The 25,253-nt window shown below is 51.7% G+C and overlaps 1 protein-coding gene and 1 long non-coding RNA gene across 3 annotated transcripts in view; one reads left to right on the top strand and one right to left on the bottom strand.

The window, feature by feature from the left end:
- The first annotated feature begins 6,047 nt into the window (after window positions 1-6,047).
- LOC306648994 lies at window positions 6,048-8,574 on the top strand. The gene is made up of 2 exons (XR_013760544.1): window positions 6,048-7,871; window positions 7,923-8,574. It is a non-coding gene; the product is annotated as an uncharacterized lncRNA (long non-coding RNA).
- Window positions 8,575-9,617: 1,043 nt separating this feature from the next.
- ARHGAP35 (Rho GTPase activating protein 35) overlaps window positions 9,618-25,253 on the bottom strand; it is a 110,321-nt gene continuing 94,685 nt past the window's right edge. For both annotated transcript variants that reach the window (XM_079119549.1, XM_079119550.1), the window contains exons 4-7: window positions 19,485-19,562; window positions 17,975-18,106; window positions 11,572-11,677; window positions 9,618-10,443 (exon numbers count right to left, since the gene is read on the bottom strand). In XM_079119549.1, coding sequence (XP_078975675.1) covers window positions 10,086-10,443; window positions 11,572-11,677; window positions 17,975-18,106; window positions 19,485-19,562 — 674 coding nt within the window. In that variant the 3' untranslated portion in view covers window positions 9,618-10,085. The remainder of the gene's footprint in view (window positions 10,444-11,571; window positions 11,678-17,974; window positions 18,107-19,484; window positions 19,563-25,253) is intronic.

Genomic DNA, 25,253 nt, shown 5'->3' with positions numbered 1-25,253 from the left:
GACCGCGGACAGCGCCGCCGAGAAGGGGCGGGGTCTATTGGGACCCCGCCCACCGCGTCTCCACCCCTCGGCCCAGCCCACCGCCAGCCCTCGCGCCTTTGGTTGGTAGCGAGCCCTCACCACCCCCCCCCCGCCCCCGAATCCCGCGGCCCTGCAGTCCGAGACTCCTCACCTGACAGCGACAGCAGGGGTCAGAACCTCGGAGTCGGAGCGTCTCCGGCCCTGGAGGGGAACCTGGAGTCCCGGCATATTCATCACACTCGGAAGGAATCGAGTGCCCCAGCTCCTCCAAGATAATCCTGCCTTCCAGCAGCCCCTCGGGACAAGGAGGGTACCCTGCACACAAGCCCCCCGTGACTCAGACGTCATTGTCCCCTTCAGGGACACAAATCCAGGCGTTTGAGACCCTCCCTTTCCAGGAGAGAATTTCAGGGTGCCAGCACACCCTTTCCCGACAAGTCTGGGACCTCGTACCCAAGCCCACACCCCTTACAAGGCCAGGATTTGGCGTCCGGACCTACCCCTTTCCCCAGGTCTCAGGGACTGGCACTTGGGTGCCTGAGGAACTCCAGAGAACAGGAACCTGGGGTCTTCCATGTCCTACTGCAGACACATCCAAGCCAGATGGTAAATGGGAACTGTAGTCACTCGCACAGATCACAGGAACCCAGGTGTCTAAGCCAGCCTTGCAGACTCTGATGGGCGATCCTACACTCATCCCAAACTTCCCCACCCCCAACCCCAGCGTCCCAGGGGTTGCTGCTTGGAAGGCAGGTCTGCAGGTACTTAATGCCTCTTAATGAGATCCCAACTGGGGAATGAAAACAGGGGGGTCTCTAGGAGAGGGAGGCAGGCCGCTGTTCCCAGAGAGTGTGGGCAGCAGTTCTGGCTGGCAGAGGGGTAAACTGAGGAACACGTGTACACTGGCCCAGGAGCATTTGAACTTGTTTGCAGTTCAAGTTAATTGTTAGGAAGTGCTGATTTCCTGCAGTCCTTTGTTCTGTAGCAGGGTCTGGCCTGGGCTTTCTCATGGATCCACTTTACATCTAGGGAAACTGAGGCACAGATGGGCTAAATAGTCTGGTTATGATGATCTCTCAACCAACAATATTCACGTGTCCTCAGAGACACTTAGTGTCTGGGAGGGACTCAGGCCCAGATCACTGGCTCCTGTCTCTTGACATCACTTTGGCTGTGAGGCCTGGGCAGGCACAAGATCAGCTTCGAGAGGTGCCCCCACACTGTGTGACTTCGTACACATGCAGGTCTTGTGGAGGTTAGGGTCCTGACTGCTGGGGTTCAAGCCCTAGCTGTGGCACTTCCCGCTGTGAGCTCCATCTGTCTGGGCCTTCCTTTTGTCCCATAAAAGGAGGATAATTTAATTCTAGTGTCTACCTCCTAGCATCCATGTAGTTATCAATTTCATCCAACAGTTCTCACTGTGACCTGGGGACAGTCCTCCCCTCAGGCAGAGGGCAGGCCACATCTTTATACTGAGACATTCTCTGCCTTTTCTGTTCAGTCCCCCTCAAGCATCTGGTGGCTTCCTAGAGGCTTCGTGACACGTGATATTGTAACAGACCAGCTGGAGAAACAGCCTTCAGAGTCCAACCATCTTCTTTTAAGTTTGACACTAAAAAGACTTGCAAAAACGTAAGATAAGGCCTGGCGCCATGACGCACACCTGTAATCCCAGGAACTGGGGAGGCTGAGGCAGGAGGATCACAAGTTCAAGGCCAGTCTCTGAAACTTAGTAAGACTTTGTCTCAAAATAAAAAAATAAGAAGGGCTGGGGATGGAGCTCAGAGGTAGAGCACCCCAGGTTCAATTCCTAGTATGGGTGGGAAGGTGGGGAAGAGAAGACAAGGCGGGGCAGCAGGGCAGGGCTGGGGACTGGCTGGCACCCAGACACAAGTGTGGTGAAAGGAGGGGGACTGGGTGGGGCCTGATGGCTGGCAAGAGGGACTGTGGTGAGCAGGTGCAGGTGGGGAGGGAGCATTGAGTCCAGCTCCGCAGAGCTGATTCCTGTTCTTCTTGGGGCCTCCAGGGGAGCTAATGTCAGACCCTCAGGCTTTGGGTTCGGACAGCTGGGAGCAAATCTGGGTCTCACTGGTGCTTGTTGGACAAACTGCTCAGCTTCTGCGGTGCCAGTGTGTCCATCTGGAGGATGGGGAGAACATTCGACCTGTCATGGAATTTTGTGAAAAGGATGTGAGGTGACAGATGAAAGGGGAGGAAAACAGGGCCTGACACCGTGTAAGAGTCTCAGAACTGTGTTTAGTGGCATTACGTCCCTGCTAGCATGTGTAGTACCCAGAGACTCTCTGGTCCTTGAGGGACAGCCTGGCTTCTGGTGAGCCTGTCTCTCCAATCCCCTTTATTCCACCTTCTCTAAATCTGGTTAAGTCTCTCTCTCACTCAAGCCACATCCACGGACAAGATGGTCATTATCTTGCTCTGCAAGGCCCTGTGTGGCCTGGCCTCTGACCTCCAGTGACTGCAGGACCATAAATGGGTGGCTGACTGGAGGAATGGACAAAATGACAGGAATCAAAAGTCATTCCCTGGCCGTGGCCTGTTCCTGGGACACTTCAGTTCCAACCACATTCTCAGATCCTGTCTCCTCCCCAGTCTCCATGGCTCCTAATCTTTCTGTCTTCATGAGAAAAGGCTCCACCAGCTTCCACACAGGCCCGGCCATGGGGCCTTGGGCAAGGTGACGCTCTGCTGGCCCCTGGTGGCTGCAGGGAGGAACGCAGGAGCTGGTGTGGCCTTGGAGTCAGGGTACCCAGCTCTCAAGCCCTTCTTCAACACATCCAGCCTCGGCCTCCAGGATATCCAGGCCCGGCCTCTTCTCGCTGCTCACTGTCCCACTCTAGTCTGATCCATCATTGCCTCGCAGCTGAGCTCCTGGATGCTGGGATCAAACTTCCATATTTCTCCTTTTGCCCAGGTTCCAGTAGGCTCCCTTCACACTGTTATTGACACATCTTTTTCTTTCTTTCTTTTTTTTGTGGTGCTGGGGATAGAACTCAGGGATTTGTGCTTGCAACACAAGCACTCTACCGATTGAGCTATCTCCCCAGCCCTCTTTCTTTCTTTCTTTCTTTCTTTCTTTCTTTCTTTCTTTCTTTCTTTCTTTCTTTCTTTCTTTCTTTCTTTCTTTTTTTTTCTCTTTTTTTCTCTTTCTCTTTCTTTTTTTCTTTCTCTCTCTCTCTCTCTCTCTCTCTCTCTCTCTCTCTCTCTCTCTCTCTCTCTCTCTCTCTTTCTTTCTTTCTTTGGCACTAGAATTGAACCTGGGGTGATTAACCACTGAGATACATCCCCAGCCCTTTTGTGTTTTATTTTGAGACAGGGTCTCACGTTGCCCATGCTGGCCTTGAACTTGGTATCCTCCTGTCTCAGCCTCAGAAGTTGTTGGAATTACAGGTGTATACGTACCACTGTGCCCAGCTAACTTTTATTTAAAAAGTTTTTTCTTGGACTGGGGTTGTGGCTGAGTGGTAGAGTGCTCACCTAGCATGTGTGAGGCCCTGGATTCAATCCTCAGCACCACATACAAATAAAGGTATTGTGTTCACCTACAACTAAATTTTTTTTTAAAGTTTAAAAAAAGTTTTGTCTTAAGAGTAGTTTTAAGTTTACAGCTACTTTGATTTTTCAAAACATTATACCAAATGAAAATACTGAAATGTTTTGATCTTGATTGCTGTTTTCTGTAAGTGTCACACCCAGGGTGAGTGCTTCCCTGGCCTCCCTGGCCGTCTCCTGTCTCAGCCAGAGAGTTCTGCCTGACGTGTGCTTGCGTGTTTACCGGCTTTCTCCCATTAGGGTCTCAGCTCTGGGTCGGGATCTTTGTTGTGTTCATGGCTGCCAACGTACTCTCAGAGACTCAGAGAACTTTTCTTCTTCTTCTCCTCTACTTCTTCTGGTACCAGGGATTGAACCCAGGGGTGCTTAACTACTGAGCCACATCCCCAGTCTTTTATTTTTTAATTTAAAAAAAATTTTTTGGCGGTGCTGGGAATTGAACCCAGGGGCCTCGTTCATACAAGGCAAGCACTCTACCGACTGAGCTATCTCCCCAGCCCCCTCCCTCTTTTTTTTTTTCTTAAAATACATGTTTTTTTTTTTTTTTTTTTTTTTTTTTTTTTTTTTTTTTTTGCGGTGCTGGGGATTGAACCCAGGGCCTTGTGAATGCAAGGCAAGCACTCTACCAACTGAGCTATAATCCCAGCCCCCTCCCCCCCAGGTCTTTTAAATATTTTATTTAGAGACAGGGTGTCTCACTGAGTTGCTTAGGGCCTAAATTACTGAAGCTGGCTTTGAACTCGTGATCCTCCTGCCGCAGCCTCCAGAGCCACTGGGATTACAGGAGTGGGTCACCGTGCCTGGCTCATAGAAAAGTCATTCTATGAAAGCAAAGGAATCCATGTGGGTCTGAGGGTTAGGGAGGGCCTTTGCTGTCCCTGGGGAAGAAATCAGAGGCTAAGGAGGGAAAGGTGCGCATGTGTGCACGTGTGTATTCACATATAAGGTGAGGTGAGTAGAGGGAGGACAATTTTGCAGAAGGGGACCCTGGCTGGACTGGAGGGTTCCAAAGGTGGAAGGCTCCACAGAGGTTGGCAGGAGGCCCATGGGTCCTGTTGAAGAATGTGGGCTCCCTCTGAGGGCACTGGGGAGCCCTGGATGGTGTTAAGGGAGAGTGGCATGGCTTGGTTTGAGTTTTGAAAAGCTCCTTGGCCACGTAGAGAGAGAAGGAGCAGCTAAGACTGGAGGCTGGGAGGTGGCAGGGAGGACATCAGACCAGAGGGTGGCAGGGAAGTGGGAATCCAGGGTCTCCAACTTGTGGGTGTGCCTGGGGACACAGATTAGGAGATGTAAGGGGTTTGGCTTGGGTGTGTCACACTAAAATCCTGAGGGGAGCATTGCAGGCAGGGGGACACCAGTGAGGTGCTTGGGCAGAGACTGGCTGAGGGATGGAATACCAGGTAAGGCAGGTGGGCCCTCTGCCCCCTACAAACCGGGCCTGGGCAGGCACCTGGGGGAACCACAGACACAAGAACGAAAGTAACACAAGAGGAACATCAAGAGCACACGTGTTGACTACCAACTGTGTGCCCAGGGGGTGTTGAGATGGCTTTTAAAAAAAGGAGAAATGCTGAAGCACTCATGGTTTTCAGAGACCCCGTGGTAGGGAAGAGATGGTGGGCAGGTCCACGTGTGAAGAGGGCTGGGAAGGAATTTCTAGAGGAAGGCTGGCTCTGAAGGTCAGGTGAAAACCCGAAGGTAGAGCTGAGCTTCCAACAGAGGGAATGCAGGCGGAGCGAACTGCACGAAGCCAAGACCTGCAAGGGAGACGCAGCCACCTGCACTGGTGTGATTCTGACTGACGTCAAGGAGAAGAGCAGGCTGAGCAGGGTGGGGTCCCCACCTGGATAGCAAAGCTCTGGGTCCAGGAAATAAACAGCTGTATTTGTTTGACTGACTGCCCAGCTGAGAAGCCCACAGCAAGCCAGCACCGTCACCGGTGCCAGCTGCTGCTGGCTGGCAGTAGCTCCCTGCAGAGGTGTGTGCACTGGGGCAATCCAGCAGGGCCGGGATCAACTGGTCCCGCTTGCAATGGGCTTGGGGTAATGGGCTTGAGGTGGAGATAGCTGATGGGGAAGACATCTTATATAAATAGTTCCTGCTGTTGCCCTAGGTTAGGGCAAAGGGGTGAGATCAAGGATAGGGAGGCCGATGGGGGTGTCTACTGAGTGGAGGCGAGCATGGATCAGGGTCTGCCCCAGGATGGAGGCAGGGGGAGCAGCAGGGTCAAGGCTGCTAGCCACACTTGGTGGTGGATGCGGGGCAAGGAGCGGGGGCAGGCAGACCAGGGCCTGGCTGACTGGGCTGGGAGGGGCTGGGCCAGAAAACTCACCAAGCATGTAGGCATACACTGTGGGGAGGTTTCTTTGGGAGGCAGCCAATTGCCATCCCTGAAGGCACTGTCCTGGATAATGGTGGTGACAGCAGCTGCCTGCCCTGGCAGGGGAGAGGCCGTTGATTACCTGCCCCTGAACCCTCCTGCCTCCCAGCACCCCGGACAGAGGAGTGGTGGTCACCACGGTCTGTGGGAGGAGCTTTGATGGACAGCGGCAATGGGAAGCTGTGCTGGTGAGAGGGACCGACCGACGCACATGCAGGGCCCCAGGCCGAGGCCCTGATGGGAGGTACCCTTCATCTCTGTCCAGTTTGGTTTTTTACAAGATTGATTTATTAACTATGATACATGTCACATAAGGCCTTTTCAGTTTTTTTTTTTTTTACACCATTCCCATTAAGACAAGTACAATACTTTGTAGCAAATACATGATTTTAAAAAACAAAACCGAACAAAAACACCTCAGTCAGAGATGCCTCAGCCTTCTTGAGGGCTGACCATGCACTAATCAGGCTGGAGCCTCAAACCCCACGACGTGTTAAAAGAAAAGCCTGGAAATTAAGCAAACACTCCTAACACCAACTAGAGAGGTCCTGGTTAAAGCCCCTAAAATACAAGAAATAATTGTTATACTTTCTTTACATACAGTTTTCCACTTTGCTGCAAAACAGAATTTTGGGCACACAGCCAGACTACGAACACATTTCAATACCATTAATGTTTGTTTTTCTCAGGAAACTCAAAATATTTGTTAATTCAACATATATAAAGATCATTTAACATGTGAAAATACAAGTACCAGAAAAATAAGCCGGCAGCAGCACTATTCCAAATTTTTCAAACAGTTTTATTCCCATACAATTCCGAGACATTTCCTTTTTTAAAAATGTACACAGGGAACATGATTTTTTAAATGCAAACAATAACTTACGCCCTGTCTCGACTACATGGAAAGCAAGTGGCATCACTGCTGTCAGGAGGGCCACAGGGAGACTGGCTGCAGGTGCTGGGGCCATGCCACGCCCACCCCAGGGCCCCGGAGTGACCGGTTCGTCTTCCGCCTAGGTGCAGTTGTGTGGCTGAGCCCACCTGGCAAAGAGCACCGCTCCTGGCCTCCCCAGTCACCTCGTGACCTGCACAGCCCACAGCCCCAAGGCAGGTCTCCTGGGGAAGCAGACCCGGCCCCCCACCAGCACAGGGAATGATCTGTTCACAGGACAAGAAGGCGTACAGCCAGAAATTACTTTTGGTGACAATATGTTGCAGCTAGCCCATTGTCATGTTTTGGGGTTGAGGCCAGAGTGCCTGGTGGCCTAGAGCCATGTATCAAGGGGACAATAGCTCCCAGGGAGCCCTTTCCACAGACCAGGAGCTGAAGCCTAGTCTGGAGCGGGCGGGCTCTGCTCAACACCTTCCGGCCAGTGAGTTGCTCCTACAAGTGACATCACCCCCCACTGCAGTGGCAAAGGCAAAGTCTGCCTGAAGCCTCCTAAGCAGGGAAAAGCCAGGGGGAAGGGACACAGCTCTCTCCACGTTCCCCCTTGAACGTCAAGCGAGGGGGCGGCTGACAATGCAGCACGTGTGCAGACGCCCAGGGTGTGGCATGAGTCAGGGATGCCAACGTTCCTGGGCCTCCACGTGGGGTGGCCCTGGCGTAGTGCCGAGTGGTACCATCAGGCTACGCCCACCAATGGTGGGCAAGGCAACAGCTGGCCTGCTCCCCCGTTTCAGGCAAGACCACTGCCTGCCACCCAGATGTGAGTGATGTGCGGCCCACAGGGACATGAGAGCACTTCCTACAGCTCAGGGCCCTGGGTGGGGGAGGGGTGGCAGAGCTCTGTGCAAGGCCAGCATGTCCCAACAGAGCCCTAGGTGCTCTCCCTTTCAGATCTGATCATCCTGACTGCTCAGGGCCAGGACTGCCACCACTGCAAGGCCCAACTGAGTGTCCCTGACGCCCCAGATCCTGTGAAGCAGGTCTCAAGGAACCCTGCAGCTCCCTGCATGCCGAGGATCTCCTAGAGCGTGAGTCCCCAGTCCCCACTGCCCACCTCCGATGCCCTGAGGGCTGGGGGCAGTGGGCAGGAGACCCCAGCCCGGCCTATGGTGCTTCTGCGAGGCTTAGGGTGAAAGGCAGCACCCTTACAGCTGCCTTCCCTGTCCCCTGGGAGGCCCCACAGAGTGCACCAGTGGAACTCATAGAACTGGGTGGCCCAGGGTGGGACTCGCTTGCCTGATCCTTGGTTCACACAAGGGACCCCCCACCACATGGTTTCCCTGAAGTCCCAACTCCTTGAAAAGCCAACTGGGAGAGCAAGACATGAAGTGAGTGAGGCCTCTTCCTCATCTGCCCAGGGCTCAGGGCTGTGGGGATGGGAGGGCCAGAGCATGGGACCCCAGCCTCAACTGAATTCACCAGCCCCTCGTCCCCGATTTCAGCCAACCAGACCTAGGGCTCCAGGTATTACAGACCCACCAGAAGGGGAGGAACCCCAACACCCGGCATTCACATACAATGCGTCTGTACCTTGGTTTGGTTTTGTGTTTCGGTTAATAAAAGGGGCTGGGCTGTGGCTCAGTGGCCTCACACACACAAGGCCCTGGGTTCATCCCAGCATACTAAAAAAAAAAAAAAAGAGAAAAGAAAAGTCACAGAACTTTTGAGGGTAATTTAGTGTTTCCAAGCACCTTATTTTGCCATCAAGAATGCGATAGCCAGTTTTCCCAAAGGACCTCGTGGGCACAGTGCTCACCTCTACCAGCAGGTGGAGCAGGGCTCACTGGAGCCTCTCCTGGGGTGGTGCGGAACCCCGGCGCCTACCACGCAAGCTCTTTCTAAAGTGCAATGGCACCCGAGGGGCCTCTGCCCCTGCCCACACCTAGGTACCTGGGGTCAGGCTTCTTGACTGTAGAGACCATGGTGCCACCATGAAAATGAAAACCTGGGGCCTGGGGCAGTGGCCCGCCAGGGCCCGCGTGCTGGAAGGCAGAGGTGGGGTGGGGGGAATGGCTCTGGGGTGAGTGGAAAGACCTGGCTGGGTCAGCATGGCGCTGGTGGTGGTGACAGGTGGGCACAGTGCCTGCCCACATCCTAGAAATGCTGGCTGTCGGTCGTCCCACTTCAACACCAAAAGCGCCAACCCCAGCCTGGGTGCCGGCCTCGCCCCGTGGGCACGCGGCGTTCCCACTGCAGTGTAGTGTAGTGTAGTGTGTAGTGTGATGGCAGCTCTCCCACCAGTGCTCCAGCCATCTTGTGGGGGCGCTGCTGACAGGACGAAGAGGGATCTAGAGGCTCGCAGGCCACTGCTTCAGACATCCTTATTTTGCTGAGCCTTCAGGGCCACCTCCGCCTGCCCGCCGGCCAGCAGAGGCGGGAGGACAGTGGAATCTCGAGGTCTGTGGTTTCTTCCTTTGCTTTTCTGATTCTCGGGTGGGGCCTTTCCGTCCTCTTCCAGTGTTCCTAGAGGGAATGTGTTCAGAAGCCTGTGAAGCCGGGATCTGGGGATGGAGAAGTCACGCTCTCAGCCCAGGCACAAAGCTATCCTCCCCTGGTTCTCGTCCACTGGGCAGATGCCCCAGTACGTACCTGGTTGGCAGAGCTGTGACCTACGTGTTCCCAAGGACCCCAGGGCAGGTGTGTGTGTGTGTGTGTGCACGCGTGCGCAGATACACAAGGTGGGAAGAGACAAAACAGGCCAGGAGTGTTCTTTTCAGGGGTGCCAGTCCTGCCTCGAGCAGGCCTGCATCTCAGAACATCCTCCTCCCTTGGCAGAGGCCAAGGGTACTGTCCCAATAGTGGGGTCTGCACAAGCAAAGAGACACCCTGAGGCTGGTGTGCACAGCTGGGTGACGTGGTCCAGGGAGCAGCAGAAGAGCACTTGGGGCTGCTGCCTGACTAGGTCAGTCCTCGAAGTGGTCCAAGTCAAAGGCAGGGGCCCACTGCTGCCGCTTGCAGCCAGCCCCGGTCTGCAGCGCTGGGCTCGGGTGCCTGCAGCCCAGCTTGGAGGACGCTAGCTGGTACCTGTGCTGAGGTCTTGAGAATGCGACAGGGAAGGGGGCATTTGGCTCTGGCTCTCGCCCTGGTAGCTGTGGTCCTGTTCAAGGCTGAGTGCCACACTGCTTCAGAGACCAGTTCTCCTGCTGCCCCAGGCCTGGCGGCTCACAGCGTGTGTTCGGCTTGGAGCTGGGAGGGGAGCAGTGGCTGCATGGGGGACTGTGGGGTGGGTGGAGGCGACTGGGGGGGTGATGGCTGACTGGTGACAGGCGTGGAGGTGAGGAAGGGAACGGTGGCAGCCATGGCTGAGGGGGAGCTGGGCACGGCACCTGGGGGCTCGCTGATGGGCCGGTTGTAGAAGAAGAAGGGGCACTGCTGGATGAAGAGCTCGATGATTGTCTGGTAGGTGCGCGTGGCCGTGAGCGCGTCCATGGTGCTGAAGTCCGGCCTCATCAAGGTGGGCCAGAAGCAGATGGAGAGGTTCTCGCTGGTCATGAGGTTCACCTTGTTGTTATGGCTGACTCTGCAGCAACACCAAATCCACAGTCAGAGTTGCACAGGCCCCTGGCCCGCCCCACATATGCTCTGGGTCACTGTCACCTGGGCCCATTTCCTGCCTGCCCACTGAGAACCTGCTGCCTCGGTGAGCAGGAAAGCACTGCCGCGTGGTGTGCCTGCTCCTCCTGCTCCAGGGGCTCCCGTGGTGAGCCCTCGAGGGGCTGCTTGGAAGCCCTGGCACACAGGCACCTTCCAAACCCTGGGGGTGGAAGGAACCACTGGGGACCAACTCACCAGACAACCCAAGTGGGTGACAGTGCTCTGGCTGTGCAGAGAGGAGGTCTCTGTGGTCTCAAGCCAGAGCTCCACAGTATACCAACGAACCTACTCTACTCTTGTGTGAACGCATCTGGGGAACAGACAGACAGCCTTCCTGACCGCGGCGACCACACTCCCTCCACTGAGGTCTGTTCTTGTGGCATAGCCCTTCTGGAACAGCATCCTGTCACACCCTGGTTGGGAAATATGGATGCTGGAGATGGGACTGTGGGAGGTTTCTAGGATTTTTGCTTCTGGGGCAGATCTCAGGAGGTACCAGTAGGCACCAGACAATCCTCCCTCCTGCTAATCTAAGAGGAGACAGGACCACAGGCCCATGGTGCCCAGGAAGTCCAAAGTGCACTGTTTGGTGTTGGGCACACTGGGGCCTGACCTTTTGGTCAGGCTGAGAATGAGGCCTCATTCTACTGCTGACTAAGCCTGGCTGTCCATCTCCCCACCTTTTCTTTTCTTTTTTTGGTACCAGAGATAGAAGCCAGGGGCACTTAACTCCCGAGCCACATCCCTAGCTCTTTTCTGTATTTGATTTAGAGATGGGATTTCACTGAGTTGCTTAGGGTCTTGCTAAGTGCTGAGGCTGATTTTGAAGTCACGATCCCTGTCTCTGTCTCCTGAGCTGCTAGGATTACAGGTGTGTGCCACTGCACCCGGCTATTTTTTATTTTTCAAGATGGGGTCTCACTAAGTTACTGAGGCTGGCCTAGAACTTGCCGCCTCAGCCTTCCGTTGGTGTCACGGGTGTGCGCCTCTGCGCCTGACTGGCTATCAGTTTTTCAGAGGAGGGAGTAAGGTCAGAAAAAGTGCTGCCACCTACTTGTTTAGGTGAGAGATGACATATTTGAAGACTTCGTGGTTTTCCTTTGGGAATTTCTTTAATACTTCCTTAAGTGCGTGCAATTTCTGCTCCCGGTCGTTGATTTCTGAGGAAAGGAAATCAAAAGACTTGATGGCCAAGGCTGGTGGGTGTTCAGTGGCTCAAGGCAGATCTAGGGAAGTGATGGGAGCTGTTGGCTGGTGGCACCTCGGGGCAAGCTGCACAGCAGGCCTTCTCTGAGGGCACCTGGGGCTTTCACACAGGCCTGCCTGAGCCCGAGGGCCAGGCCCACCTGTGTCCCAGGCCCCTGCTGAAGGGCAGTATTATATGCCTGGGGCTTCCTGACCTCCACCACCCAAAAAGGAACCATCCAGAGACTCCACCATAAAGAACACCATTCTTTGCGACTCTGGTTGCCCCTGGAGACAGGCATCCTGAGGCAGAAAGACTGCCTGCTTCCTGATCAGATGAGCACTGCTACCCACCCACGCCAATAGACTGTCTACGAAGGGAATCTGTCACAAGACCAGGTCTCTGTCCTCCCCTGGAGACACAGGATGCCTCTATTGCCCTGCTGGAGGAGCGGATGGCAGCACTGGGGAGCCTCATGCAGCTCGGAGTGACTCTGTACTCTCTTCCCCCTGCCACCACGCTCTGCCCACTGTGGAACCCTCATGTCCCAAGACAAGAAAAACAAGCAGCCCTGGACGAAGTGCACAACCCACTTCATGCCTGGTGCAGTCGGTCCAGCAATTCTGAGGAGGGCACTGTTCCTGCCCCACTTCAAGGGTGAGGAACTAGGAGCCCAGAGAGCGGCAGAGTTGGGCGACAACCCTGACCAACTGGCTGCAGAGCCTGAGCTGTGGCTACTGGCACCCTGGTGTCTTGGCTCTCCTCCCTGAAGGGGCCTGTCTGCCTTGGCTGGTGAGGCTTTATTTCTCTGAACCTGAGATTTATTTGAAGGTTTTCCCCCTGATGGCAGATTCTACAGACTGAGACTGGAAATCCTTTACTGTTGTTTCAATAAAGTCTGCAGAGGAAAAACAGACGGCTGCTGGGGGACGGGGACTGTGGAGCAACGAGAAGCAGGTACACAACTCCACATTTCAGTTAATAAAAACCTCGTGCCCCTTCCCGATGCCAGCGTGCACAGGTCTCTCTGTAGGCGTCCACATGACACGGACACAATTGTGTTTGTCTGGATCAAGCACTCATGGCACCTTCATGTAAGAGCGGAGTCTCACTCGTCCATCCTAATGGCTGAGTCAGGAAGTGGGGCTGGCCAGGCCACTGTCTGCAGACGCCTCCTGTCCTTCCTCCCCAAGGAGTAGCAAGGATGGGTGTTCCCGTCTTTCTTCCTTGGGGCGATCATGGAGCCTGCTCTGATAACCCAGCTGTCCCGTGACGGTGGTGGCGGAAGCCCAACCTTCTCAGCCCTTCAGCCAGGAGCCTGGGAAGGGCCTTGACAGTCACTAGCCTTGGTGTCCTTTTCCTGCCCACCAGCTGTGTGGCCAAGACCCTGGCAGAAGTGCTCAGGGAGTGGGATGACTCTAGGCTCAGACCAGTAGCCTCTGCCACGGGACGGTGTGGGGACACAGCTGCAGCACTGCACAGTGGCTCTCCCTGCAGCCCTCGGCAACGCCTTGGTGGAAAGCGTGGCTGGGCTATACCCGTGCTGGCTCAGAAATCTGCTCGAGGGGTCATCAAAGTCACAACACTGGCGCCAGGGCAGCTGAGCAGTGTCCCAGGCTCATCTCCCAGCTCAGCCATCTGTTCTGGGTTCCCTGTCATGCCTCTGCTGTCATTAATTCCCTCAAAACAGAACGTGACGGGGCCCCACATGAGCAGGCCTTACGTAGACAGCAAGAAAGGTCATTCTGAGGCTGGCTAAACCAAGACACGTCTGGGACACAGAGTAGGCCACTGAAAGTGGCTGAGACTCCAGGAACCCAAGAGGAAGATCAGAAGACAGGCAGAGGCCACCAGGGACCTTAGAGAACCTCTCACAAAATGGAGAAATTAGCTTTCAAAATGATACAAAAATGGCAAGGTCCCACAGATTGATGGCAGGGATCCAATCCCAATGTCCCTGCCCTGGCTACTTGCCATGTTTGGTGCCCTGGCTGCCAACTGAGTTCTAAGCTTGGATCTGCTCCTGTTAACTTAGGACCTGGAGTTGATGGTCTCAGACCACCCTGCACACCTGCATCAGGAGAAAAGGAAAAGGTCACAGGCCTCATGATGCACACAGCACAGCACATGTGCGACTCCCGCTCTGTCCTGTGGGCATGATCTTATATATGCTGTTTAGTGTCTCCTGACCCTCCACACTGAGGCAGGGACTGCATAGCTCTGTCCCCTCCATCTGTCCCTGTCCACACTGAGCCCAGTGCATATGTGTATCTGAAATTCTTAAACCTGTGCTCAGCAGCAGGAGCAGCGCCATGCCCTGAAGCATCTATCTGGACAGACTAGAGAAAGGTAAGGCCCCAGAATCAGCCCGCTCACAAGGCAACACAGGAACGGGAGTCCCAAAGGCGGCAGAACCTGTCTGCCTGTGACCCTGGCAGTCAGGGGTTTGTTATCTCTAGCCTAAGTTGTCTCACCTGTCAAATAGGAAGGGTAAAGATGATAAGCCAGTATCTCAAGCCATTTCCCTTTGACAATCTGATGAAAGCTACCAGCCTTCCCCCAGACTTAAAAAACTGATTTTATGAGCAGTTGTGAGGGCTGAGGACCTCGGAGCCACAGGTCCTTAGCTCAGAAACGCTGGCCTGAGGTGGAGCCAGCTCTAGGACCCCTGCCAACACAGAAGCCCTAAGATAGGTTCTACTAGGGCTGGATGGACTGAGGGAAACTGGATGAGAGGGAAGCGGATGGTTGTCAGGAGAAAAGGACAAGACTGAGGACATCTCCATTCTTGGGCAGGGTCACACATGGGCAGACAAGGGATGGCAACGTAAAGCTGCCTTCTCTGCCTCCTGGAATCCTGTTCTGACCTGAAGTCACAGCGGAGATGACACCTCTCCCATGTGGCCCTCACCCTCACACCGCATCCACAGTGTTTGGCGGACTGACTAGCTCAGCCCTCTTCAATCTGTCTGCAGGGACCTTCAGTGGGTACCCAGGGACGGACGGCATGGATTCAAGAACTTGCCAGTCAGTAGCAGTATGACTCTGAGCCTTAAGCTGAGGAGGGTCACCTCTGAGAGCCTCAGTTTTCTCTTCTGTGAAATGGAAATGTAGTCCCACCAGCCTCAAATACTAAGAGCACTGATGCCTGGCAGAGAGCCAGGTCAGGCATATATTATCTCATGTGAGCTCTGGCTGCTGCTGCTATTCATTTCTGAATCTCCCACTCATCACCTGGAACATGGCAGATGAACATGGTAGAAGATAACTGGTGAATAGTCACAAAAGTCTGTACTTTGTGGGCACATTCTCAGCAATGTTCAATAGTTCTGGCACTAATGAATCAATTGTGTGGTGACCCTGATCTCTGTTGTGATGGGACCTGAAACCAGGTCCCAGCCTAAACACAGGAACAGCTGCTCTGTGGCATTCAGTGGAAAGAGCTGGTTAAGTTGATGTCACCATGGAAACCCAGCCAGTCTGGGAATAGCTACTTTGGGGCAGGGCAATTTTGTTCCTTACTGTTCCTTGCCACTTTGCTCTGCCTGATACCTCTGGCTCAGTAAAACCCACCACCAACACACAGAGCCCCACTTTCCACTCAACTGCTTTGGCGGCGAGAGGTGCCGTGTCAGCGGGATCTACTCCTCCCCTACCCCTTCTTCCAGGTTCAAGACAACGGAGGAACCAGCTGACTGGTGTGGGCACAGGAAACACACAATGGAAGAGGAAGCGGGGAGCCTCCACCCTTTTCCAGGCGGCTGCAGAAGCAGCAGCAGCCTCCTCCCGGCAGTGGCCCCAGAGGCAAAAGGCAATGTAGGAAGGGCCAGTTCCCTATCAGCCCCTTCCGTCTCTGCCCCTCCCCAAACAAGAAGGTGCTATGCCAGCAGTTCCCCAAGAGACAATGGCATTCTGTTGGGTGTCAGGATTTGATACACCTCTAGATGGCGCCAAGTCAAGACAAATGCAGAGAGGAATCCTGGCTTCCAGAAGGCTGGGTGCCCCTCGTCTAACTTCCGCTCAGAGATAAGCTTAAGCTGAAGGAGAATGGGCTCGAGAGAGAGTTTCATTTTCAAAAAAACTACTATTATTATATTTTTTTGCAACAGGATCTGGCTGTTGCCCATGGTGCCCTCAAACTTATCACCTCAGCCTCAGCCTCCCAAGTTGCTGGAATTGCAAGCATGTGCCACCTTGCCCAGCTCAGAGAGAGATTTCCTATACGCTTCACATCTGGCCAGCCTGGAACCTCCTGGGAGAACCACTTTTTCTGTGGTGTCAGGGTCAAGGAGGAAGCCCTAACTCCCCCGAGAAACCCTGCCTCCTGTCTTCACCAGGCAACTCTCTGACAGTCTGGTGGGCTCCCGTGTAGTTAGGAGTTGTGACCAACTCAAGGTGGCTATTGTGTGGGCACAGTAAGGCCAATGTGACACCTGGGTTGTGGAAACAAACAGCACAAGAAATGTGGATCATGGCTAGGTGGCACAAGGGCCATGCAGTGCAGCAGCCTCTGTAGGGTGGGAATGGGCTTTCTCACACTCACTTTTTTTTTGTGGCACTGGGAATTTAACCCAGAGATTCTTTACCACGGAGCTGCATCCCCAGCCCCTTTTGTTTTTAGAGACAGGGCTCTGCTAAGTTGCCAAGGTTGGCCTCGAACTTTCAATCCTCTGACCTCAGCTTCCTGAGTCACTGGGATTACAGGAGTTTGCACTGTGCCTGGCTCAGCACCTGCTTCCTTAGCAGCCTCTAAGGGTCCAGGACCCAGGACTCAAGAGATACGCTATCTACAACCTCTAAGAGTTCTGCCATGCTACCAGCCTTGTGAGTAAACTGAGCTTGTTCAAAAGTCCCTCTTTTGATGGGCTGGGGTTGTGACTCAGTGGTGGAGTGCTTGCCTAAAACATGTGAGGCACTGGGTTCGATCTTCAGCACCACATAAAAATAAATAAAATGGAGGTATTGTGTCTACAACTAAAAAATATACTTAAAAATAAATTAACGAATGAATGAATGAATGAATGAATAAATAAATAAATAAATAAATAAATAAAGCCCTTTTGAGTTGGGCACTGACAAGTTTAGACTCATGCCCAGGGCCGGAGAAGTACAACTTTCCTCTTCCACCCCGTCACTGTCAGCTGGCAAAGACACTGCACCTTCTGCAGCTGCCCAGCAACATTGCTTCTGGGTCTTGGTCTGCTGGAGGGGCAGAGTAGGAAGGCAGGTTGCCTTTGGTTAAAAAAGAGAGGAAGTACCAGGTGCTTGGAAGCTCCTAGGTCAGGCCCCTTCCATGGCACTGCACAAAGGTCAGGCAAAGGTGGCTGGTGGGAGGCCCCCCACGTGGATGGAGTGGATGGATAATGCCACAGAAAGGCAGGTCAAGGCAGAAACAGCCAGCTGACAGGACAGGCAAGCTGGCACCCAGAGACTGCACAAAAACCAGATGGGCTCAGCTGGGCATAGTGGCACACATCTGTCCTCCCAGCAACTTGGCAGGCTGAGGCAGGAAAACAATAAATTCAAGGCCAGGCTTTGCGACTTAATGAGACTGTCTCAAAATAAAAAATAAAGGGGACTGGGGATGTAGCTCAGTTGGTAGAGTACTTGTCTTGCATTCATTCACAAGGCCCTGAGTTCAATCCCCAGCACTGCAAAAAAAAAAAAAGGCTAAGGGGTGTATGTAACTCAGTGGTAGAGCACTCCCGAGTTTAATCCCCAAGAACCAAAAAAACAACACCAACCAACCAAATACACACAGGTGCTCATGTGCTGCAGTGCCAAGGAGGTGACCCTTTTTCTCTGAAGGTGGCTTCCTAAGAGGCTTATGGCTGCAGACCATGTTAATGTCGTTACATGAGGGGCAGAAGAGAAGCAAGAAAAGGGAAAGGAAATCAAAACAGGTCTTTCACAGCCTGCATGCGGACCTCCCCACATCGAGTTTCGCCAGCAGGAGGCAGGGACCACAGCAAACTAAGGAGCAGGGAGGGTTAAGTCAGCCACAAGGAAAGGAGCAGGGACTCAATCCAAGTCGAACACCAAACCTCACACTAACGGTTTTTGGGGAACCTGCAGCTCTCTTGGTATAACCCCCTCACGAGCACCTACTGTCTACAGAGGAAGGGACCAATCTGAGTCCCTCTGGTCATATCTCTCCTTTCCTTTCGTCCTTCAAAGCTCAGCTCCAAGAACCAGAGTGTCTGTTCTGAGGGCAGTGCTGCCCCTGGGACTCCGCCCACAGGCTCCGAGCCACCCTGGCTGCAGTACTCACTGTGTGCCTCCACCAGGTCAATCTGCATGTTGTAGGGGACCAGGGGGTCTGGCAGTTCTGAGAAGAAGCTCTTCATGGCGCCTGCCACAGTGTTCACCGTGAAGTCTTTCTCTGCCAAGTCCAGGTTGTGGTCTGAAAGGAAGTCAAAAACAGTGAGGCTAGGCAGAAGCAATAGGAAGATGCCAGGGAAAGCCTGAGGCCCTGGGGATTGTGCCGAGGGCTCCAGGATGAGTCCAGACTAGGAAGGAGGCAGCATCCATGGGGACTGCTGAAAAGAGCTTCGTGTCCAGGGGCATATGCTGAGACCAGCAACTCTCCCAGGTGGCTGGGCAGAACCCACCTCTGCACCCCTGTGCCCTGGTTTTCTGTGCCACTTGCCTCCCAGTGTCTGGCTGTGACGTGGTGCTGTCTTTACTCACTTCCCTCCCTCCCAGGGAACAAAGGAGACCCTGTTGAAGGGCTGGCTTGCTTCAAGGTGGGTCACAAAAACATCGACCAATCACCTGAAGGTTGTCTCCATCCCTGTCCTCCATGGAGGGAGGGTGAGCCCACAGTTTTCTTCTTCTGGCTCCTCCTGCTCTTGTGGCCCCACTGACCACTTCTCTCACTTTCCTTCTCTTTGCATGCTTCATTGATTCTTCTCTGCAGGTATCATCTGCTGATGGATGTTGTTGTGACCACTTCGGGGGGCTATTGGCCACTCAGATTCATGCATATACAGTCACATGCCACATCCCAGCCCTTTTTGTATTTTATTTAGAGATAGGTCCTTAATGAGCTGCTTAGTGCCTCGCTAAGTTGCTGAGGCTGGCTTTGAACTTGTGATCCTCCTGCCTCAGCCTCCCAAGCCGCTGGGATTACAGGTGAGCACCACAGTGCCCCGCATCACCATGTTTTTAGTAAATAGCAGACTGAACATACAATAGTGATCCCATAAGTCGGTGTCACCTAGCAACGCTGTGGCTGTCAGACTGTGTAAGTGCACTGTGATGTTTGCCCAATAACAAAATTGCCTAAGGATGCATTTTTCAGGTGTCCCTCAACATTCAGTGATGTATGACTGTGTACTAGCGTGTCTCAGGTCTTGCCAAGACTCTTGAGAGTTCCACTCTGGGAGTCTGGGTCTAAGGCTCAGCTTATCCCAAAACATCTCTGCAGTTTCTCACACAGGGCCTCTGAGGGGACAGCTGTGGTTGAGGCTCACCTGCTGTCATCACCCTCCCCAATCAAGGGAGGTAAGGCCCTTGGGGATCGAACAACCTGGAACGGCATCTGTGGATGGTGATGAGGGTGGCGAGGTTGGCTCAGTCTGGGCAGGGGTGGGGCTTTGGTTTGCTGACATGGTCTGGTCCCCACTCCTTCCTGGCACTGTGACCCCAAAGGCAAATTCAACTGGAGCCATGTGTGATCTTTTTCTCAGTCACTGAGCCAGCACCTCTTGGCTTTGGCTTTGGGTAGACAGGTGGCAGAAGTGCCTGGAGGCCCCACTGGCAGTCTAGCTGTGACTTACCTTGATCAAACTGTCTCTGCAGACTCTCCATCTCTGACTTGTTCCCACTGACCCGGTAGATGCCTTCAGTGCTCAGACCTGAGGGGAAATGAACAAGCAGGGATCTGATGAGCAGGAGCTGGGAAACAGAGGTCGGAGCTGACTGTGTAAGGGCAGAAGGGGCCCTGGGAGAGCCCACCAGGCACTTGTGTGAGAGGACCAGGACAAAGTGTGATTTTTCTCACTTGATTTTTTATACATGCTTCAACCCATGTTCCCCAGGTTTTCTTTTTCACTGAAAAAATTTCAAATACTTGGCTAGGAGCAGTGGTGCAGGCCTGTAATTCCAGACACTTGGGAAGCTGAGTCAGGAGGATCGCAAGTTTGAGACCAGCCTGGCCAACTTAGTGAGACTCTCAAAATAAGAAATAAAAAACGTTGGAATTGAGCTGGGGATATAGCTCAGTTGGTAGAATGGCTTGTCTTGCAATTAGAAGGCCCTGGGTTCAATTCCCAGCACCGTAAAAAAGAAAAAAAAGGAAAAAAAAAAAAAAAAAAAGACTGGGATGGAGTTCCTTGGTAAAGAGCCCCTGGGATCAAGCCATCAAGTAAAATATTTGTTTTTTGGCAAAAATAGCACAGAAGCATATTTAAGGTAACAGAAGCAGTTGAAGGTAATTTTTGTTTTGATATATACTCTCAAGTTTTTCATTTTTAAAAATAATATATTTTAATCTACTGTTTTCTATTACAAAGTATACTATGAACTTACTATTTTTTTTTTTTTTTTCCAAAGTACTGGGAATTGAACCCAGGGGCATGCGACCTACCTCTCCCCAGTCCTTTTAATTTTTTATTTTGAAACAGGGTCTTGCTGTTATTGAAAATCTCACTAAATTGCTGAGGCTGGCCTTAAATTTGCAATCCTCCTGCCTCAGCCTCCTGAGTAGATGGGAATACAGGTATGGAACACTGCACCCAGCCTGTAAACTTACTTCTATCACTAAATGTTAATACTTTTACAACATGATTCTTAGGGGTTGGAATGCAGCTCAGTGGTAGGGTACCTGCCTAGCATGTTTGAGGCCCTGGGTTTGAACCCTAGCAATTCAAAAACAAAATACAAAACAAAAGGAATGCCATATAACATGATTCTGAACACTAAAGCATAGAAAAACTAAAAATAGTTCTATCATTAGTTGTTTAGGTTCTTCCAAGGTTTCACTGTAAAAATAACCCACAATTATATTTCTTTCCTTTTTATTTAAGGTGCTAGGGATTGAACCTAGGGTCTTGTGCATTCCAGGGGAGTGCTGTACAACTGAGCTCCGTTCCCAGCCCCCACAATTGTTTCCTGACAAGTAAGATTAAGAGAATCTTGGAGAGATGTATTCCTTATTACGTGAATTTGCTACTCACATTCTTGTTAATTTTCCTACTGGAATGCTTCTTATTTTTGTACCGGTGAGACCTCTTTGAGTAGAAATAACTGTTTTTTTTTGTTGTTGTTGTTGGGAATCTGGGGATTGAATCTAGGGCTTCTCTGACACTGAGCCACAACCCTGGCCCTTTTTATTTTGAGATAGAGCCTTGCTAAATCAATGAGGCTTGCCTTGAACATGTGATCCTCCTGTCTCAGCCTCCAGAGTTGCTGGAATTACAGGTATGTGCCACTATGCCTGGCTTTAATTTTGTTAGATTTTAAGAATCAGATAATTTTAAAAAATTAAGTTTTCAAAATTAAGTCACTTTTTTAAAAAATATTTTTTTAGATGTTGATAGGCCTTTATTTTATTCATTCATTTATATGTGGTGCTGGGAATCGAACCCAGTGCCTCATAAATGCCAGGCAAGTGCTCTGCCACTGGGCCACAACACCAGCTCAAGATTAGTCACTTTTAATGATGTTTTCCACTTAGAATGGCTTTTCCTATTCCTATATCAGGCGGTCTGTTTTTTTCCCTCCTTGTATTTTTTTTAAACATTTTATCTCTGTGCAACTGATCTGGAACACACTGTAAGGAAAAAGTCAACAGTACAAATCAATTACTTCAACAACATTGAATATAAAATATCAAATGAAAGATTCATCCCTACCCCACCCCAGCCCCTGTCCCCAGAGGACACACTGGCCAACTTGGAGTGGATTCCGAGCACCATCTGTTGAGTCCATTCTCCCTGTCCCAGAGAAGGAGAGCCTGCCGTTCACACCAAGATCACAAACCTAAAGAACAGTGACGGTGCTGTGGAAAACAAGATGGGATCTGCTGGCCAAGGATACCCTAGGTCCCTTCTGAAGAACATGCTGGCTTGCTGAAAGGGACTGAGGGTGGCTCCACGCCTGAAGTCAATCAGGTTCCCGAGCCCAGTGTCTCAATGTCAGCTGCTCCTGTGAGGGTTGCCATCAGGTGAGATAAAGGTGGTGGTGTGGGTCCCAGCCTGGCAGCAGGTGAACTCTGCAGAGCACTGGTGCATAAGTCATCCTGGCTTCAAATTGTTAAGTGCAGACAGGTCTTTTGCCCCACAGAAAAGGGGGCTGAGGGACCAGCCCCAGGGAGACAGCACCCATCTACAAAGGAGCTGCCATGGCTGTGCTCTCCCCACATGAGCACACGCTGTGCCGTGCGCTGAGAAAGATGCTCTCACACCCACCATCCACTTGTTTACCTGTGAGTCATGATACCATCGAGTCTTCCACAAGTCCCGGGAGGAGTCTTGGCTGGGAGACAATAAAGCTGAGAAGAGCCCAAGTTCAGAGGGTGAAGCTGGCCCTGCTGCACAGCTGCTATGAGAAGGCTGGCAGAGCCCAGGGCCTCTACCACACGCATCTTCACACTGCTCTGGAAGCTGCCTGGCTGAGGCTCATACTGCTTCGCTATACCCACCAGGCTGGGGTCCAGGCCATAGTCTCCCCAAAAGTACTACACCTGGGCAAAGCCCATGGATCCTGAGCATTTTGCAAGGCTTCCGAGACAGTATGTTTCCTACCATCATTGGGACCCCATTCCCCACCCCTGGAATCTGTGATTTTAACACAGGCTGTTTCCTCAGTGGCTTTCTATACCATCCTCACATGTTTAAACTTCCCTTGCATTTCACATCTTAGGGTTACACGCATTCTGGACAAATTCTATTGGCAGCCTTGAGTTTTCACTCCTCCATTCAAAAACAAACAAAAACAATTTCTTAAGTTCTCTTCCCTTTCCATGAATATCAACCCTCCTTAATGCGGAAAAAAAAAAGTGGGGGATACAAATGGTAGGAGCTTAAAAAAGTTTGTGATGGTATGTCACAGTTCCTAAGTCCCAGGTGGAGAGACACTCCCTGCACTGCAGATCCGACAGTCTCGGGCCACCTTGGGACCCTCCACATGGACACAGAAGTCCCTCTGCATGTTCTCCTCCTGCCACCTACTCCAGCATCAAAAGGCAGAAGACAAACAGCAAGTTAGTGCCTGGGGTGATGAGGGCTGTGGCCTGGGGACAGCTCAGCAGAAGACCTCACAAAGTGCAGTACTTGAAAGCATGAGGCCAGCGGCTCCACTGCATTAAATTAATCATCAACTTAGTATTTCCTGTAATCTGGGTGTTTATTTTATAAAATCTCATTTTAAAATAGCAATTCTGCAACTGTCATATCTGACACCACAGCATAATTTAGGAAAGGCATCATTAGCTTGGCTAGTATAGTACGTCACAACTACTAATCAAACATCAATTAAACAAAAACAAAAACAAAACAAAACTGAGAGTAGACAGTGAATTCCACGAAGGCCCAAGTGTCTAGAGGGCAGGCACACGGGTAAGAGCCAGGATGCTGGACAGAGCAGGGCAGTTTGCCAAGGGGCCTGACCACAGCAGGGAAAAAGGACAAGGGGCTTGGAGCAGATTCCAGGCAGAAACGCTGGATTCCAAGTGGGGTGTTGTGGAGTATCCCCAGGTTCCCAAAAAAACACTCCTGGGGTGACTTTGATTCATGCTGGACGGCAGAAAGCAGAATTCTTACTAATAGCAGCCCGCACACACTGTGTCTACTCCAGACCCTCAATCCATCTGAGGAAAGTACCAATCTTAAGTTCAGGGGCATCCCTCCACCAGGATCCTCCAAAGACCCATGCCTTACTTCACTGAAGTACAGCCCCAGCTATGGGCTTTCCTCCTTTCTTTTAAAAAAACATTTCTACTGGTTTCAAATGTCTTCTATGTTTAAGTCAATTTTCAGGACCAGAACAAGCAAAAGCTCAGAATGGCCCAGGTCACTATTTTCAAATATCCGAACAAATGCCATGTAGAACAGTCTCGTTTCAATGGCTCCAGGGAACAGAGTTACGACTAAGAATGGAAATACAGGATGGCAAATAGTCTCTCAATATATAAAATAACTACTAATAGCTACAGATGTCATTTATTGGAATGAGCCAGAGCTTTTGATCCCCCGCGCCCGGCACTGAATAACCACCTGATTGGAACACTGTTGTCCAGCCTAGCAGACAGACAATACTGCTCACCATCAGAAACCACGTGCTGAATGCTTACGACCTGTGAGGCCCACACGGAAGTGCTTGCCACATGTTTTCACCAGTTCTTACTATGACCCTTCGAGACAGGTTCCAACTACTCCCGAGGTGCAGATGGGAATGCTGAGGCTAAGATGTACAGTACCATGCACATGGTCAGGCAGCCGGTGAACTCTTAAGATGGGATCTGAACCTTGTCTGATTCTAGAGTCTGTGGTCTTCTATTTCCTTGTATATCACTAGGCCTCAAAATCAAGCACGCATGAGGAGCAGCTGGGTGCCTGTTACAGTACAGGCTCTGGGATTCCAGATTCCATCAGTTTCGAGTGAAACCCAAACACCTGCATTTTTAACACGATCCTTGGTGATGCTGGTGCTGTTGCTGCTGCTGGCCAGTTGGGACCTGCCACTCCAGAAGGTGGCCCAGGTTTCTAAGGTCTCTCTGACTCCAAAATTCCATGAGTCAATAAAACAAATGGATACAAGATACTTTAGGAATAGAACATTTCTAAGAAGTATTAAAGCTTCTGCTTTTTATATCTAAGCAAGTTTCTTAGGTATCATTTAATCTTTTAGCCACAGTCATGTATGACTTTCATAAAAAAATTAAAAAGTAGTAGACAAAAGCAAAAAGGTCTATTCTTTCTTTCACTATCTGCAACATCTGTCATTCCAATGGCCTGGGTTGATTTGGCTGATCTGGCTGGCGAGGCCGGTGTCCCCTTTCTCCCTCACCACTCCATGTGCATCCCTCCTGAAGCTGCATACTCTGAAGAAGGGGACAACTGTCCTTTAGTCAAGGGCATATGAATAGCCGCACTCCCCTGCTAGGACCTCTAAATAAGCTTTCAATAAATATCTGCTTAGCACATATTGTCAGGTAGGTTCTTTACAGAGCTATCAGACTTGATCTTTCTCAAAGTTACCCAGGTGACACTGGAAGGCTTAGATGGATGCCCACTTCCAGCACTGAGGCTCTCCCCATGGGCTAAGTAGTGCTGTATTTTTTTTTTAAATATTTTTTACTTGCAGACGGACACAACACCTGTATTGAATTTATTTTTATGTGGTGCTGAGGATAAAACCCAGTGCCTCACACGTGCCAGGGAAGTGCTCCACCACTGAGCTACAACCCCAGTGCCAAGATTGGCATAATTTGGCCCTTCAACTGCCCTGGCTCCTGAGAGGCCAGAAGCACTTGGCAGGATGGGTTCCTCACAGGAAACCAAGGGGGAGAAGCACCTCCTTGCCCAGAATGGGCTTGACTTTCTGAA

This window comes from Sciurus vulgaris (genome assembly GCF_902686455.1).
Source record: "Sciurus vulgaris genome assembly, chromosome: 17".
Classification (NCBI taxonomy): domain Eukaryota; kingdom Metazoa; phylum Chordata; class Mammalia; order Rodentia; family Sciuridae; genus Sciurus; species Sciurus vulgaris.
This window is presented reverse-complemented; position numbering and strand designations above follow the sequence as displayed.